The 18276-nt window shown below is 51.5% G+C and overlaps 2 protein-coding genes across 6 annotated transcripts in view; one reads left to right on the plus strand and one right to left on the minus strand.

The window, feature by feature from the left end:
• Positions 1-84: 84 nt before the first annotated feature.
• Positions 85-17418, minus strand: KNOP1 (lysine rich nucleolar protein 1). Of its 4 annotated transcripts, none has more exons than XM_027961687.2 (6): positions 17357-17418; positions 13547-14460; positions 12379-12468; positions 11275-11343; positions 6385-6462; positions 85-4100 (listed from the first exon to the last, which is right to left on the minus strand). In XM_027961687.2, the coding sequence occupies exons 2-6, from the start codon at positions 14456-14458 to the stop codon at positions 3789-3791; spliced, it is 1461 nt and encodes a 486-aa protein (XP_027817488.2). In that variant the 5' UTR covers positions 14459-14460; positions 17357-17418; the 3' UTR covers positions 85-3788. The 4 variants fall into 4 exon arrangements, with proteins under 4 accessions (XP_027817488.2, XP_027817491.2, XP_027817489.2 ...); XM_027961690.2 differs by having other exon boundaries at positions 17169-17418; XM_027961688.3 differs by lacking the exon at positions 17357-17418 and adding an exon at positions 17070-17159.
• The window catches only part of IQCK (IQ motif containing K), a 151151-nt gene continuing 150086 nt past the window's right edge, over positions 17212-18276 (plus strand). For both annotated transcript variants that reach the window (XM_004020807.6, XM_042240479.2), the window contains exon 1: positions 17212-17701. In XM_004020807.6, coding sequence (XP_004020856.4) covers positions 17212-17701 — 490 coding nt within the window. The remainder of the gene's footprint in view (positions 17702-18276) is intronic.

The raw sequence follows: 18276 nt of genomic DNA on the forward strand, positions 1-18276 counted from the left end.
CCACCCCCACCCCAAGAATTCTGCTGAGAAAATGGCCTCCACTGAAGCAGAGTGTACTGAACAAAATACATTGAGAAAGCATGGTGGCATTGCTCAAATATTCCCAAGTGGCCTTTATTACACAAGATTATTCCATTAAAATCGTTTCCTATACCACTTTTACCATATGATACTGTTCAAATGAAAAATCAATTGGCAAATTCAAATTATGCACTTTTAAGTCATTTCTTCTATTTTGAGTCTATATACACCAGATGGCATCAGTGCCCAAGCCCGAGTCAAGCCTGAATTTCTATTGCTCTTCCATTAACCTGAACTTGGACTTTCACATTAGGTCAGGGATACGTTACACCAAAGCAGCTTCTGATTCACGCGTCACCCTGGCCCAGGTGAAAGCTGAGATTTTCAGTGTTCTCATGTGGGCTCCCCAGCCTGTTAACTAAATTAGCCAGTCTCTGAAGACTGCAGCCTACATGGCGTGAGGTCTACGATAGTGAAGAATGATGGAACCAGAAGAAAAAATTTTTAGGAAATAAGGTAAAAATGAAAACCTGCATGAGACCTGTATTAATTTATTGCTGCTTTAAACTGCCACACTTAGGGGTTTAAAATGTCACAGTTTTATCACCTTACAGCTCTACTGGTCTGAAGTCCAGTGGTCTTTCCTTCAAAATGAAGGTGTTGGCCGGGCTGCATTCTTCCGGAGTCTATAGGGAGAATCGGTTTTCTTGCCTTTCCCAGCTTCTAGAGGCCGCCCACATGCCTTGGCATGGGGTTCCTTTGTCTTCAAACTAGTGACAGCTTGTTGAGTGTCTCTTACAAATCTCTTGAGTCTTCTGTCTCTGTCTTCTATTGATACTTTTAATCCTGGATTATCTGGGTAGACCCAGTCAAATCATACTACTGATTAGCAACCTTAATTCCATCTGCTACCTTCAACTCCTGTTTTATCACAACATATTAACAGGTTCCAATGAGGACTGGGATGGGCGGGGGGGGGGGGGGGGGGGGGGATGCATAGAACCTGAACAGTTCTGTTTGTAGAGCTAAACACACAATTTTTAAGGGAAGAACTCTAATCCGGCAAATACTTTTGATGGGCCAATCTAGATGCAGAAGGGTGGCCTCAGGGAGGAATTTAGTGGGAAACAGCAGGAAACCACCTCAAGGAATAAAGTGGTTAAGAATCCTGAGGTTTGGGGAACAGCTGGATAAAGGCAATTGTAAGGAGGGAAGGCCCTTGCCATACATAGGAGGAGGGTCAGTCTGTGAGAAATCCCCAAGGGAGAAAAGGCCAACGTGCTTGAGAACAGGGTGGTTATATATTCAACTAAAACCTTGGCTGTGCTTACATACCAGACACCCCCACCCACCTCTCCCAGATTCTGAGTAAAAATCCAAAAACTGCTTTGTTCCAGTGGAGAGAGGCTGTGTGCTACACAGAATCAACAAATGAACATGGAAAATCACACCAAAAAAACACCTTGCAGAAAGCTTGAGGAGGACCCAGGACATGGGGCAAAGTGGAGAGGGGTGACTCAAGACAGTGTTCAGTTTACAAAAGGACAGAGAGGTCCAGTTAACCTCAGAGCTGGAGCCGTCGCTAGAGCAGCATGGTCTGCACCTACGAGAGCAGCCGAGACAAGGCTAAGTTCAATCTGAGGACACCTGGCATCCTGCCGTCTTGGCTGTCCAACCTTCTCTGCTTAGACCCTGCTTCAGGAACAGACTAATAAACCTTCCCAAGCCAAGTGGAACTCTTCAGCCAGTGTGCTAGAAAGTCAAATCCTATCACAGAGAGACTACACACTGGACGGCGAGAGGGGAATGGCCTGACCATCACACCCCTAACGAGAAGGACCATGATGGGGACAGGTGGGGGACAACTGCTCATCCACTCTCCAGAATCACACAGTACATGGGTGAGCACGGTCCTTCCTGACAGCCTTGCAGGCCCAAACTGATGTGAGCTCTCAGCAAGACACAGGGATCAGAGACGTGGTTGGTCCTTTCACACTGGGCCAAGTTCCTATAGGGTGAATCAAGACCACCCGTCGGAAGAGGACATGCCCTGAAGAGCTAACTCAATGCAGAACCTTACCGTGTAGGCCTCTTCTGTTATGTATCTCAAGACTGAATCCGTGGAGGGCCACCAGAATCACGGCTATCACAGGTATGTGGGACTCTAGACCTGGCCAATGGTTGCTGGCCAGGGCCCAGGCAGACTGGCCTCCACTCTGCCCGCTGGGCCAGTAATGGACCCACACTCACCTTGCCAGCATCTGAACCTATCTCCCTGACTGGCCTGAGAATTTCCCTCTACATGCCAGGCTGGCTCAAGAATGGACGGGCAACGCTGGGCACCCAATGCTGGGCAACAAGTTATGACAAAATGGCTTCTGGAAGTTTCCTTGAACCACAAGAAGCTTTCTCTTCTCCCTCTGGAATAGTCCAGTGTCTTGATTTGCTGCATGGAATTGCTACAGCCATCTTTCCAACAAGCTGAAGCCAGGGTAGGATGGTAGAGCAGAGAGGAAGCGTTTGTTTCCTTCATGGGAAGCTGAATCAACTCCCTACACAGGACTCCCCCTTCCATGTGAGACTGAATTTCCTGGCCGCCCAGGCCTGCCTGAGATAGCATGTCTGGCGGGGGAGTTCAAGCCAAGTGGTGTGAAAAAGGCCCATGCAGAACTTATATTCTGGGAAGCAAAATGTTAGGTGAATGGAGAGAAGGTAGTCACATGTCACTCGGGAGGGCGGTACCGGGAGTTTGTGAGGCTGGCTGCAGCATCAATGCTTTGGAAACACTGTTCCCAGGCTGATGAGGCAGCGCCCTGTCACCATCTCTGTGCCTCCTGACATTCGACCTCCTCTATGGAAGTCACTTAGGATTCTCTTCCTTGTGGTTGGAAAGAATCCAATAAACACGTCCCTGGGAATGAACGTGCCATTCGTGCATGTGGAGGATTAGCCAATTGCTCTCTTAAATGCCTTGCTCAGAATCCAGTTAAAGCAGAAAGATTAAATCCCAGCACAGCCCTGGGGATGGAAGGAACACAGACTGCAGAAGGCATGATGGGTTTAGAAACAGTTTCCCAGTGGCAGAGGCAGCTCAGCCACATCTGTTTGGTGGGAATGCTCTCTGCTTGTGGCTACTCCAACAAGGGGGAGGGGAACAAGCTTGCTCTTGCCTGTTTACATTAATCCCACTTCCTGTTTGAGATGTAGACATGTAATATGCCTCTGTTTCTTCAATCAAAAGACATTTTAATCCCAATGAATATTTTGGGTGAAACTCCCTAGAGGGGACATTCAGTGTAGTGAATAGTTGACAGGCCTTGGGGCACAAAAGAACTCTTGGCACTTGTTGAGTGACCCGAGGCAATATTATTACTTTATCCCTAATCCCCAGTTTCCTCATCCCAGAACCCCATGTCCTAAGATGAGGATAATAATAGCACCTGTTTCCGAATCCTGACGATTAAATACATGAATGCAGGGGAGACATGTAAGTGCCTGGCACACAGGAAGCACTCGGTAAGTGTGAGCTACTGCTAGTTATACTGTCTTCAACAGGAATGGAAGCGTCACACAGAAAACAGTAGCCACTCAACACGTTCTCCTGGGTCTTGAAGGGAACTGCCCTCACCCCAGTCTGTCCAAGCATCAACACAGTTGTCCTTAATCTTCGCAGGAGTTCGATTCAAGACAACTGTCCTATGGCTTTCATCTGCCTGATAGAACAATAAAAGCAACGTTGGGTGTTGTGGGGCACAAGACAGCAGAGTTTAATCTTCAAACTTGATTGACTTGGATGCGTTCCTGTCAATATAAAAGACTCTGGCCGGGGCGGTGGAGAAGCCGAGGCCGGCCCCGCGGCTGTGCTTCCAGCTCAGGGCCCGGTCGTAGTCCTGCTGCAGCTTCTGCTGCAGAGTGTCGGCCGCCTTCTTGCTGAGAGCCATGTTGGGCCTGGCCACCGTGGCAGAGGGGCGACTGAAGGAAGGGGACACATTCTTAAAGCCACCCATGAGTTTGAGAAATTTTAGTTTCTTTTCCTCATTTTCAAAATCAGCAGTATCCCACTGGCCAAACTGGGTTCCCTGTGGTAAGAGAAAACAGGTGGTTATTCTCCTGGCTTCCAAAGCCCTGGTCTTTCCCCAGCCCCCAGCCAGGGAGGCTCCAGATGATCAAAGGCTCACTGGAATTACTTCTTAATTCCAGCCGAGCCCTGGGAGGAGTGCTGTGGGTTCCCATTCCTCTGATGAGGAAATGGAGGTCTGCAGCTGGAGGGGACTCAGGCTACTCAGTAATCCTGCTGGAACTGCGTCTTGGGTCTGGCCCTCACCAGAGCCACCTTTCACACCGAGCTGCCCGTCTGCTTAACTCCTCCTCCCCCAGTTCATGGCAGTCAGTACAACACGCCTCACCAGCTGGCTATTCATCTGTCAGCCTAAGGTGGAGGTGGAGAGCGCAAGCAGGAGTCTGAAATGCATTTATCTTCGCAGAAGCACTGCGTTTTCTAGCAGGAAAGGCATGGAGGCCTGGAGAGGTAAAGGGTCACAGGAGTCGGGAGGCAGAGTCAGCCCAGGAACCTGGGGTTCCAATTCCTGTCCAGAGTACTCTACCACCCATGCACTAATCACCCATGTTCGAGAAAATGCAAAAGAGCCCCTCAGAGAAGTGGCCCAACAGAAGGCTCCCTTCCCAAGAAACCCAGCTCCCCATGAAGACTGACTCTGAAGACTCAGGATCAAACACTACCTGTGTTACCATGGTCAAGTTACTTAACCTCTCTGAATGTCCTTAATGTCCTCATCTGTAAAGTGGGAGTGTAACACTCCCCCCCACCCCCGACAGGGCTCACTGAGGCTCAGATCAGACTTGATACCAACAACCCAGAGCAGGATTCCTGGTTGGTTTTAAATTCTTAAGAGATGGCTGTTCTACCCCACCTCCTACCCACCCACCCCACCAGGACTGCTGACCTCCGTGCCACCCAGGAACTTTCCCCTTGTAAGCCAAACACTAGCGGAGCTCTTAATTCTAGGTCGGCTTTGGGAGAATAATAGGAACCAGTCATTACTACAGCTGCCCTAAGTGAACTGGTGACAAGTTCCCCCAGCTTCACAGTGGCCCCAATACAGGACCAAAGATAGCTTCCCAGGCCTTCAATTTCTAGAATGAGGCCACATCTGACAACCTTGCGCTTGGTCTGAGCAGGGGCTGACCAGTCCTGGGAGCCAGCTCCTGGAGGGGACCTGGTCTCACATGCCCACTGTGTGCCTCAGCAGTCAAGGGGTCCTGGGCCCTGGGGCAGTGCCACTAAAGCATTTTTGGAAGACTCCAGCCTCCAAGCAGCCCCCGTGGTCGGGTCCGCCAGTATAGCCCCAGGGCAGCCCCCTGTGGTCGGGTCTGCTAGTAAAGCTGCTGGGCTGTGGCTCTGGGTGGCGCCGGCCAGCTTCTGGCCTTCCTCACTCAATCACAGAATCTTATCAGCTCTGCCCAGCTCAAGCGGATGGAGAGAAAGGAGGCCCTAGAGGAACGACACGTGACAAGCTGCATTCCATACTCCACTGGGCCAGAGCACCAGTCCCGGTTTACAGGTGCGGAGACTGAAGTTCACAGGAGGGAAGTTACTCGCTCAAGTCTCATAGCTATAGAAAGTGGCTGAGCTCAGAAAGGATCGCGGGTCTTTAGATTCAAATCAACTGTTCTTTTCTGTGTTCCGCTATGAAAGCTTCAAACAGCACAAGCAGACACACCTTCCCGGCATCTGGATCCTCTTCCCCCAGATCCACGCCTATTAACAAGTTCTCTTCCCTCTGCCCACTCCTAGGCCTCGGGCCTGCAGACTGAGTTCTACCCCAGCTCCCCGCTTTCCCACACACATACCCCAGCAGTGCCCACCACACCCTCCCATCCCCACTTCAGCCAGATCACGTGCCCCATGCTCCTGTCCCATCTCCTCGGCCCTGGTTTGGAAACTTCCTACTCCAACTGGACCAGAGGCCTGCCACACACACCCCCACCTCTGCCCCCTTCCCCTGTGCCAGCAGCCTTCTGAGGACACCGCCCACTGCTGGGAAGGGCTCGTCATCATGTGCCCCAAGAGACTGGTGCCCAGGACATCCCGCCCGTCCAGAAGAGGAGACAAAGGTCCAGGCAGCTTATCTCAAGCAGCCAGTTCTCCAGGAGGTAGGCAAGCACCTCTCCCAAAAGGAAGGAAATGAGCTCAGGACGAGCTCTGTGGAGAAGGGAGCCAGCTGGCGGGCTGGGGCTGCCTCTGGGCCAGATGGACTCGGCCTCCTGTCCCTCCGCTCCACAAGGTGAAAGGGGTGGGTGGGACGCTGGAGCACTCCTCAAGGAGCCCAGTGGCAAACTTACTGTCCACTTCTTGGTGTCAGAAGCTTCCGTTTTACCCGACTCACGATCAATCTCTTCTTGCAAGGCTTTTCGCCTCACCTGAGCAAGGGAAAGGAACGCGAAGAGGGCAATGAGACAGACAGTTTCCTCTGAGCTTCAAAGCCAGGACAGAGATGCGGTGGGAGTCAGGGAGAGACTGAAGGGATCTTCACCTGAGGGATCTGGTGGTATCTCAGGCAGCTTTGTTCTGCTACAGACTGCAGGAGGCATTTGTCAAAAATATTCTCTAAGCACCTGAAGGAGCAATTCCTTGGCCTAAGCTGTGCAGGCCTCATTCATCCTTGTTTTCCATTCCTTAAGGATGAATCTTCCAGGGAGTCCCCCCGGTGGTCCAGTGGTCAGGGCTCAGCACTTCCACTGCTGGAGCCTGGGTTCAATCCCTGATGGAGGAACTAAGATCCCAGAAGCCACAAGATGTGACAGAAAAAAAGAAAAAAGATGAATCTTTCTAGACTACAAGACGCTTATCTACCTTTAGCATTAGAACCTTCTTATGTTTGTAAGAGCCATTTGGGGTTGAAATTTTCCCAAAATATACGGCCCACAGCCCTGGCTGTGCAAAGGATATTGTAGTTAATTCTCTTGCTGACAGCATCTTCTAGAAAGAACACAGAATGCTGAGACAGGGATTGGCAAGTTTGAATCCTAGCACCGCCTGTAACTAGTTGTGTAGTTTGGGTAAGTCAATTAATCTTTCTGTATCATGGTCTATTTATCCGCAAACAGACGAATACCTCTACCTCAGAGGATAACTGGGAGACAGAGAACCGTCATACTGTAATCTATAGTAAGAAATATACAACAAGAAATATACATATATAGACTCACCCCATTCCTGGCACAGAGTTCCAAAAACCCTACGAATCTCTTGAGAAGAACAATTCAAGTTGTTATGTTAATTAGGTGACTCTGGGAGGCACCTGAGGATGGGGGCTGGTTGCCTGGAGAACCAACCGCCAGATTAAAGGGTTGAAACCTTTAGGCCCACCCCCCTGACCTCTGGGGAGAGGCCAGGAGGTGGAGATTGAGCTCAACCACCAAATGGCCAATGATTTAATTAACTGTATCAGTAATGAGGTCTCCATAAAACCCAAAAGGCCAGGGTTTTGGAGAGCTTCCAGGTTGGTGAACCCTGGATATTTGGTGAGACTGGAGCTCTCCAGGAGGGCATGGCAAGTCCAAGCCCCGCTGCCCTGTGAATCTCATTCTTCTGGCTGCCCCTGAATTATATACCTTTAGAATAAACCAGTGATCTATCGAGTAAAGTGCCTCTGTGAGTTCTGTGAGTTGCTCTGGCACATTAATTGAACCCAAGGAGGAAGTCTTTGGAACCTCTTGATATGTAGCTGGTTGGTCTGAGGCACAGCTGACAACCTGGCTTAAGACTGACATCTGAATGTGGGGGGTGGGGGTGGGGAGTAGTCTGGTGGGACAGAGCCTTTCAGCTGAGGGATCTGACAGTATCTCCAGGCAGAGAGCAGCAGGCTGAGCTGAACTGCAGGACGCTGAGTATGTCAGGGACTTACTGGCTGGTGTGAGAAAGTCCCCCGCTCACAATGAACTGGTTCGGAACGTAAGACTATCAGCCCCCGGCACAGCAGGGACCTCACACACTGTGAGCAGAGTGGCTCAAGGCCACAGTCAGCGCACTAATGACGCTGAAGTTGGATACAGAAGCTTCGAGGGCCTGACCCTTCCCCCCAAGGGTTCAGTTGTAATTCAGCTGCCCCTAGTTTGTGGCCTTTCCTCCTCTCTTCTCATCTGCCACAGGCTGAAACGAGGTGACTGTTTATGTAGTTCAAAACTACATAAAACAAAGTCGAGTGGCAGCTGTGGGGATGAAAGAGAAAGTGATGGCAGATTCCCACAGGGGAGTCAAGCTGCCAGCGAGGAACCATGTGGAACTTCAGTGGATGTGCACTCAGCGAAGTGGAAAGCAGCTCACCTGCTAAGTGATAAAAGTGAAAAGAACAGTATACAGCCTATGACTGCATGCTGCTTTGAAATCACAGGTATACTGTTACAAAGGAAAAGTCTGGAAGAATGTAACAACAAAGGGTTAACAGCGATTATTATTAGGTGGTGGGATTTCAGGTTGCTTCTCCCACCTTTTTTTTTTTTTTTTGACATAAGGAACTTTTTACAGAAAAAATAGACAGAGAGGTGAAGCAGAAAGCTTCACTTACATCGAGGCCATCTGTCACCCAAAACAGTTTTCTTAGAAACTGTGAAGTACTTAACAGGCACAAATTCATAGGAAGCAGAGAGGTGGCTGGTGAGCCTTGCAGGGACAAGTGGCATGTGAGTGGCTGGGACACCTGGGAGAAGAGTCGGGCAGGGGCTGGGCCTAGACGAGTCAGCGCTCACCTGTCTTCTCTGGGAGGTCTCACCAGCCCCTGCAGCCCAGCCCTCCCCACCCCCCTCCCCTCCTGCCAAATGACTATGCCCTGCAGGAGGCTGGGCCTCCTCGCCCCCAGAGACTATGCCCTGCAGGAGGCTGGGGAGCTCCCGGTTCTGAGAGACCCGCACTCTGTGCCAAGCCTTGGATTGGGCTCTGGCAGCAGCATCCTAGTGATTCTCTCTGCTCCTCCTCCAGGGAGAAGGGCCCTAAAGGCATCAGGTAGGGAATTCTCCATGAAACGTCTGGTAGGCCCCCCATGCTCGTACATGGCTGGCTTGCAAGCACTCCTCCATTTCTCTCTCCTGGAGCAGTGGGGCCACCCCCGGGCTGTGCCCACATCATACCCTGCGGCTTCTGTCCAGCAGTCCCTCCCTGACGCGGCCTGAGGACACAGACAGGTGAATGGCTCCCACTTACTAAGCACAGATTTTGGGCAGGCCCTTGCTGAGTGCCTCTCCAGTGCGGCCTCGTCAGGTCATCACAGCCCCCTACACGGGGTCATGGGGCTGGTGACTGCCAAGGTCACCTCGTCAGCAATGGCCCAAGGCCACATTTATGTAGTTATTTACTATGCTGTTCTGATAAGCTTTGGGGTCCAGGATCACAAAATATCCCAATTCCAAAAGGCCGGCTGCCACATAAGTTCTGGGCATGACAATAGCAGAAGCCGGTCCACAATAAAACAATCCATCCTAAAGCTTCTGTACAACAGTTATTATATTCCTACAGACTAGCAATACACGCAACAATGAAAACCTGAACTAAAATACTATTTACAACAGCACCAAAAATATAAAATAATTAAGGAAAACTTGACAAAGATGTGTAGGACCTGTACACTGAAAACTAGAAAACATTACTGAGAGAAATTAAAGAAGACCTAAACAAATGGACAAAGATGCCATGCTTATGGATCAGAGGGCTTCATACTATTAAGATGTTAATTCTCCCCAAATTGGTCTAGAGATTCAAGGCAATCCTAATCAAAACCCCAGCAGTATTTTTTGGTAGCAATCAACAAGTTAATTTTAAAATTTATATAGAATCACAAAGGCCGTGAAAGAGCCAAAGTAACTTAAAAAAGAATGATGCTAGAGACTTACACTACCCGACTGAAGACTTATTATATGGTTACAGTAATCTAGACAATGAGGTACTAGTGTAAAGACAGACATACAGATCAGTGAAACTCAATGGAGAGCCTCTAAATAGACCTACACCACACATCAGACACGCACAGAGTCAACTATTTTTTCCAAAGGCAATCTAGGCAATTCAGTTGACAATTGAAAATGTTTTTAACATCAAAACAAATAGTACTAGGAATACTGGACAGCCAATAACAACGAATAAATTATTGATACATGCAACAATATAGCTAAATCTCAAAGTGATTATGTTAAGTGAAAGAAGCCTGTTTATAAAGGAGCACTGCTGTATAATCCCAATTATACACATATTCTAGAAAATATAAACTAATTCACAGTGACAGAGTAGAAGCAGTTACCCGGGGATGGGGAAGGGCGGGATGGATTACAAAGGGGCACAAGGAAACTTCTGGAAATGGTGGGTATGTTCTTTATCTTAATTGCTTAGCTGGTTTCCTAGATGGATACATACATTAAAACTCATCAAACTGTACACCTTAAATATGTGTAATTATTGTATGTCAATTATATTTAAATAAAGTTAGAAAAGAAAAACAACGCTGCTGCAAGGAGCCAAGGAGGTGGCACATGGGCCAGGCAGAGCTTGTCTCCCCTGCCCAGCCTGCGGGTTCTGGGGACATGTCCTCTCCTCCCCCTGCGGCAGTCAGGAGTAGGACAACCTCAGCCTGGGATGCTGAAGGACCAGATGCTCCTCAGCCAAGGCCGTGGCAGTCAAGGGCTCTCCCAGCATTGAGGGCGGCCACAGGCTCCCTGCCCCTGGAGGTGGGGCAGAGGCCGGCCTGGGGGCCTGCGGAGCCCCTGACACCTCCGGGACCAGGCTCCTTTGGTTGGTTAGGAGCCCCCAACGCCTCCGGGACCAGGCTCCTGTGGCCAGTTAGGAGCCCCCAATGCCTCTGGGACCAGGCTCTTGTGGCCGATTAGGAGCGCCCAACACCCCCAGGACCAGGCTCCTGTGGCTGGTTAGAAGCCCCCGACACCTCCAGGACCAGGCTCCTGTGGCCGGTTAGGAGCTCCCGACGCCTCCGGGACCAGGCTCCTGTGGCTGGTTAGAAGCCCCCGACACCTCCAGGACCAGGCTCCTGTGGCCGGTTAGGAGCCCCTGACGCCCCCAGGACCAGGCTCCTTTGGCCGATTAGAAGCCCCCGACGCCTCCGGGACCAGGCTCCTGTGGCCGGTTAGAAGCCCCCAGCGCCTCCGGGACCAGGCTCCTGTGGCCAGTTAGGAGGTGAGCCTGTTTCTGGGGGGCTGGGGGAGGTGGGGGATGATGAGCACCAGCCATACCTTATCTATATGTGCCTCGTCCATGTTGCCCTTCTTTTCCAACACCACCTCCAAGTCCGCGTCGGGCTCCTGCAGAGAAGGCAGAGGAAGTAAGGCTCAAGTGGACCATGGCCTCCACTGGAGCAGCCCAGCAGGTGAGATTGTGCGAGTCCAGAAAAGACGCAAGGTTGAAGCGCCACCCCTCTCCCACGCCATCCCCCCCCCACCTCCCCCACAACAACTGCCTTCCCCTCTCTTCCACTGGTGCTAAGTTGAAGCAGACTCTTTGCGACCCTAGAGGCTGTAGCCCACCAGGCTCCCCTGTCCATGGAATTTTCCAGACAAGAAGACTACAGTGGGTTGCCATTTCCTACTTTCGTACTCCAGAGGATCTTCCCAACCCAGGGATCAAACCCACGTCTCCTGCATTGGCAGGTGGATTCCTGACTGCTCAGCTACCTGCGAAGCCCTTCTCTTCCACCACGCTCCCCAATTCTGGCCTCAGAACTGTGGCACTGACCTATCTGCCAGATGAAGAAACTAAGGCTCAGAGCAGTAAAGGGACCATCACGAGGTCACCACACAGCTCAGGGACAGGGCTCACACTAACCCAGATCTCCTGACTCAGGCCGAGAGCATGACCTTCCCTGCCAGACGACACCTCACTTCCCAGGTGACACCAAACGGCCAGGAAGGGCGGGCAGGGGCCAGGGGAGGCAGAGGCGGGGGCTGGCAGCCCTGCAGCGAACCTAAATCCCCCCCAGTTCCCTTCCATACCATGCCCCACGCCCCCCAACTCCGAGTTCCAGTCAGTACCTTCTCTCCTGCCTGAACCACTAGGACAGGCTCCACCGCTGCTTCCCCACCCCCAACACCAGTCCACTCCACACAGCAGCTTGGGGACATCCTGAACTTACAGAATGCCCTATGTCAGTTCTATCTCAATTAAAAAATAATAAAACCACCACATCTGGACTACACCACCCCATCCTCCCAAACCCTCCATGGGCTCCCATCTTATTTACGAGGAAATCTAGACCCCTGCAGTGGCTACAGTCTCAGCCAGGCCCCTGCCGGCCCAGCCCCTGCCACCCCCGCCCCTTTGCTCCTCCCAGGTCTCCGCACCTGCTGCTCCCCGGCCACAGACGGCCCCGGCCCCTCACAGGTCTCAGCTCCCACACGGTGTCCTTGCCTTGTGCAGCCCCTTGCAGGACCCTGCGACAGTGAGATTCAGGATGGCCACTTTCCCCGAGGTCTTCAGCAGTGACAACTGCCACTTTCGTGCTTCGGGTGTGCTCTGTCTGGCAGCCTGAGTCCCATGTACTGAGCCCTGGAGGACTCTGTTCGCTCACATTGCCTCCGGGTCCCCGTGCTCAGCCCACCCCCTTCCTCCCCGCCCCCATCCCAGAAGCTGGTCTGGATGGACAGCACATCTCTGCCATCTCCAGCAGGCGGCCATCCCTTCCCCTCCTCCTGGTAACAGGACTCCCACCTCCCCCCAGCTTTGGACAGTAGGGTGCCAGTGGGATGGATGCTGTCAGCCCCTGCCCACTCATTGGCTTCAGACCAGGGCTTCTGGTTTGTGTGACCCAATGGAGAGCTGGGAGAGCAGTGCCAGGACGCTTCCTGTAATCGTTTTAGAGAGGCTGCCCTTCTCCCTTTGCGGGTGGCTTAACTACTATGATGAAAGTCTGGAGATGCTGGGACCATCTCACTTCGGGGTTGGGGTGGGGAGGAGCCTGAGACTAAAACCAGCATTGAAAGATACAAAGGCCAGAGCGAGGAAAAGCCACATAGGCATCTTCTGTGATCCAAATTTAATTTGATCCCTAAACTGTGTATCTTGAGCTCAGATAGCTCTGGACATCATATTATCTCAAGAACTATTTGGGTCCTGAGCTTTAGATAGCAAGTGGTAAGAGCTTAGAAAGAGGAATTTATCTGAAAACTTATTCCTATTAATAAATTTTAATAATTAAAAATAATTATTAATAATTATTAATAGTAATTAAGTCCCATTAACAACTCAAAACCTTAATCCTATTAATCCAGACCCTGAGTGCAGAATAGTGAAAACTTGGGTAAAGTTTCGATAGCAAGGGATATATACCTGTACTACTGGGGATATTACACTAGCGCCCAGATCCAGCCATACCTGAAGCTAGACAGCTATCAAACTTTCCAGTTATCTGTGTCAGTAAATCCCCCTTTTCTGACTGATTACACACACAAACACACTCCGAACTTTCACCCTTATTCTCCCCAAGCAGCTGGCTTCTGAAGGAAAGCCTACCTCTTCCCAAGGCTCCTCTGCTACTTCGCTCTCCTGCCTCTTCTTCTTCTTCTTCCTCTTCAGAGCTGGCTCCTCAGCGTCTGCCTGCTCCCCCCTTTTCTTGGACTTCACTTTCTTCTTCACAGAGGCCCTGGGGCCATCTCCTATGGGGATGTATTCTGGAGCTTCAACTCTGACTGGCTTCTTTTTACTTCCTTTCGTAGGGCTGCTCTCCAGGGACCAGGAGCACTCAGGGCGCCCCAGAGGGGGATCTCCCTCCCAGTGGATTTTGTTCTTCTTCTTTTTCTTCATCTTCACGCTGTGCTCCCTGGGACTCCCTTGCTTCTGCTTCTGTCCCGAGGCTGCCTGCTCCTGGACGCCATCCTTCCCAGCTGAGTGAGTATACAATGCATTCCCAGACTCGCAGAACCAAGGGTCCCTGCCTGACAAGGCTGTAGCTTCCTTGGCCTTTTTCTCCTTCTTGTGTTTTTTGAGCTTCTTGCCAACTCTGGTCACTTCCTCGTCCTGTCTGGGGTCTGGAGAGGTCTTCACCCTTGACCCAGGGGACATGGACTTCCTCTTCTTCTTCTCTGCACTGAGGGACTCAGACAGACCAAGTGCCTGCGTCCTGGGGCTGCGTGACCGCTCAGTCCGTCCAGCACGTAATGTGATCTCAGGTTCAAGGTGTTCCTCACAGATGGTGCTGTGACCCTTCTTTTTCTTCTTTTTCTTCACAAGAGGCATTCTGGGTGCCTGCTCTTGGATCACATCCTTCAAGGGTGGTGTGGCTCTTGGACAAACCTCTGCGAAATAGTTGTCACTGTTTAAAACTGAGTATTGAGTCTCTGGTTCTTTAACCACTTTCTTTTTCTTCTTCTTCTTTTTCTCTGGGAGCCCAAGGCCCACCTCTCCTTTGTGAGCCTTAGTGATCATTCCTGAAAAAAAGAAATGGTACTAATTAATCCCACACGAAGTGGCCTTGAGTACAACTCCACTAGGTATGACCAAGAGTCATTCTTCTTGGAGTGGATGGTCTGAAAGGTTAGGGGCTGGGAAAATGGGCACGATTCCTGGGGAGCAAAGGGAAATATGATGGAAGAAACAGTGCGTGCTTAGTGGCTTCAGTCATGTCCAACTCTGTGACCCCATGGACGGTAGCCCACCAGGCTACTCTGTCTATGGGATTCTCCAGGCAAGAATACTGGGGTGGGTTGCCATGCACTTCTCCAGGGGATCTTCCCAACCCAGGGATCGAACCTGAGTCTCTTACATCCCCTGCATTGGCAGGCAGGTTCTTTACCACTAGGGCCACCTAGGAAACCCCGTTTAAATCTTGACAGCCTCAGGTTCAAATAAATCCACGTTGCTCCCTCATCTTAAGTCAATCACCTATCCTCCCTGGGCCTTAACTTCCCCATCTGAAAATGGGGGGAGATAATCTGTCCTTTCTCAGAGAGCTGTTGGAAAGAAGAAATAATCCATGGAAAGTGCTTGGTAGATTGTTGACTGCTTTCCGAACCCCCTTCCTCAAGCCTCTTAAGCCTAATCATTCATCCCACAGAAATGTACCCTGTGCCAGCCACTGAAACACCTGCACTCAAGCCACAGGCCAGGCATTGCCCCTGGTGTCTTTTTTACTGGGTGAAGGGGACAGAAATCTTAGGTTAACTCTTCTTGCTGATTCTCAGCAGAGATAATAACTGTGATATAATTAACCCTTGCTTCATCTGAAGAGCTCTGTTGCTTTACATCTGGAAATTAACTGCCCCAGCCTATACCTAGGGTAACTCTCTTCTAATTACCTTCCTAAGAATGAGAGCAAAAGCGAGGTATGGTGAGGAGCCCGGTTGGGGCTGAGAATGTTCAAATGGTGATTCCATATAGTCTTGCCACCTAGCAAGGCTTCTCTGGGCCTCAGTTTCCCCATCCATAAGAGGCAATGAACCAGATGAGATCATAGGCTCACAGGTGGTGGTGGGAGCCACATCCAGTCTATAAGCCTGTTTCAATGTTTTTAATTTTTCAAACAAATTGGCAACATTTAATGACCTTGAATGATCAGCTTTTTATTTTTGGAGGGAGGCTGTCACCGAGGCGCCTATGAGAAGGTGCTGGGTGGGCCATCAAATACATTTCAGCTTCCAGTTGGACTAGTCTCTCACTCCAGTCACCAGCCCAGGTCCTGCTTCCTGGACTAGATGACATGGAGACACTCAGGGAATCCAGAAACAAATGGCTCCTCACAGGAGCTTTGGACAGTGGGCAGCAAAGGCCAGGAGCTGCTTCATCCAGCAGTTTTCCTCAGCCTCAGAGCCCAGAGGCTGGACATGCCTCACTCTAAGCTGTTTCAAAGAGCCAGGCCAGGTCTGAGCTGTAGCTCAAGTTCACTCATAGTTGGCTCCTATAGCACCTGGAGATCTGAGGGATCAACCGCACGCTTCCTCCTGGCTGTCTGGCTTTCTGCTGTGTTCCCAGGGCCCAGCTTTGTACCTAGCAGGGTGGGTGCTCAATAAATGCTCACTGAATGAAGGAAGGGATGCTAGAGACACAGAAATGAACAAAAGACTTCCCTGCCATCAAGAAGCAAGCAGGTGTGGATGGGAAAGAGTTGTGTTAACAGTGATACATGTGATAAAAGCAAGCACAGTGGTAAGGTCAGAGTAAGACAGGTCATCAAATCTGGCCTACCAGTTGTCAGCAAACTTTCTGAAGAGGTTTCCAGCTTGGGCAAGCACAGGATGGAAATGCTAAGCCCTAAGACAAAAAAACTGAAGTGTAAGGTGACTGCGGAGAGGTGACTGAAGGCAACAGTCTGGTTGGAATAGTTCAGTTCAGTCGCTCAGTCGTGTCTGACTCTCTGCGACGCCAGACACCTTGAGGTATCCATGGGGAGATGTTGGTGGACAGCTGGCTGTATGGGTCTGAGGCTCAGAGGTGACTGGACTGATATGGGTGACATAAATTTAGAAATATATGGATGGTATGTAAGCTTTGAACAGAACGAGCCTGAGACAGAACCTCAGAGAATTCTAACGTTTAAATGGGTGGGCAGAGGAAGAGGGGCCTGCAAAGGAGAGGGAGAAGGTGCCAAACCGGAGAGGGTGGAGCCAAGGGCGCCTCAAGTGGAGGAGTGGTCTAGAGATCTGTAACAACGAAGAAGTCAAAGGGAGTTTGTCGCCAGCTTAATCCCTTTCTCTTCCTATCTCCATCGTTTAAAACACTGCAGCACTGTCCTCTTCGGCAGTGAAGAAGACCCTTTCCTTCAAACCCGACATCCCAAGTGTATTCATTCCTTCAAGAAGGGAAGAGGAAATAAACCTTACAGCGTCGCCTAAGAACGCAAAATGCTTTCTCCAAAAGCGCTTTTAAATTCTAGCAGTAGCCTCATGAGGATCGGTGTAAATAACCCATCTCAGAGACGTGCAAACTGAGACTTGGAGACTTTAATTTACTTGCCCTGGGTCCCAAAGCCAGCAAGGGGTAAAACAAGGATTCGAACCCAGCCCGCAGAACTTCGGAGCCTGTGCTCCAAAACCCAACTCACACCGCAGGCTCACTAAGAGGAAGCAAGGGAGCCGCGAAGGCAGACTGCCGCCTCAAACGCCCGACCGCACCAAGGTTTCCGCAAAGAGGGAGGGATTACGCCGGGTGCCAGGTCCGCTCCAAGGCGGGAGAACTTCCTGAGGATGGCGCCTCAGACCGGCGACGAGGGGGACGTGGATCTGAGGGTGCAAGCCATCCTCGTCTGGTCCCTCGGCTCGCCACGCAAATCCCCAGACTCAGTCTGCAGTCCTGGTTCCGTCCCGCGTACGACGCGCTCTCCGAACTCACCCAAAGGCCAAAGTTCCCCGCCTCCACGTGAGAGCCCGCGCCGCCGTGACCCGGAAGTCAATGTCGACTCGCCGGCCCGTCCCCGCAAGAGACGGCTTCTTCCGGGTCGCGGCCTTTCTGGGCGCTCGGTTGCCGTGGAAACGGCGGCCATGACCGCGGCCATGGCGGCGCCCGGACCTGTGGGCCGCACCGCCCAGCGCTTGGAAGGGACAGTCTCCAACGAGTCGTCCATTACTGCCAGGACGCAGGTGCCCGTAGTGTCTCCTGAGTCCCTCGATCTGCCCGTCTCGCCGGTGCAGGTTTCGGAGCTACCTAGCAAGAACCTGTGGGAGCAGATCTGCGAGGGTAGGCAGCCCGGGCCGGCCGAGAGGGACGGGACTCTGGCGGCCCGGCGGGGCTCGCGCTTGCTGGGTGCCTACTGTGCGCCAGGCGGCTGACGTGCGAGGCCTCCAGGGAGCCTCGCCGCGGGCCCGCCGGGCTCCCCGTGTTACGTACGGGGAAACTGAGACTCTTGAGAGGCTTGTCCGAGGTTACGCAGCGCAGCCTCCAGCCTAAATCCATAGTCAGGTCGAAGGCAAGGGAAAGAAGGGGGAACAAACGGGACCTTGGCCTGAACCAGTGATGCTGAAAACTCCTTTCAGTTCAGTCGCTCAGTCGTGTCCGACTCATGGCGACCCGCGGACTGCAGCACGCCAGGTTTCCCTGTCCATCACCAACTCCTGGAGCTTTCTGAAGCACATGTCCATCCAGTCGGTGATGCCATCCAACCATCTCATCCTCTGTCGTCCCCTTCTTCTCCTGCCTTCAATCATTCCCAGCATCAGGGTCTTTTCCAGTGAGTCAGTTCTTCTCATCAGGTGGCAAAGTACTGGAGCTTGAGCTTCAGCATCAGTCTTTCAAATGAACATTCAGGACTGATT

Source organism: Ovis aries, chromosome 24, assembly GCF_016772045.2.
Source record: "Ovis aries strain OAR_USU_Benz2616 breed Rambouillet chromosome 24, ARS-UI_Ramb_v3.0, whole genome shotgun sequence".
In the NCBI taxonomy this organism is placed as follows: Eukaryota; Metazoa; Chordata; class Mammalia; order Artiodactyla; family Bovidae; genus Ovis; species Ovis aries.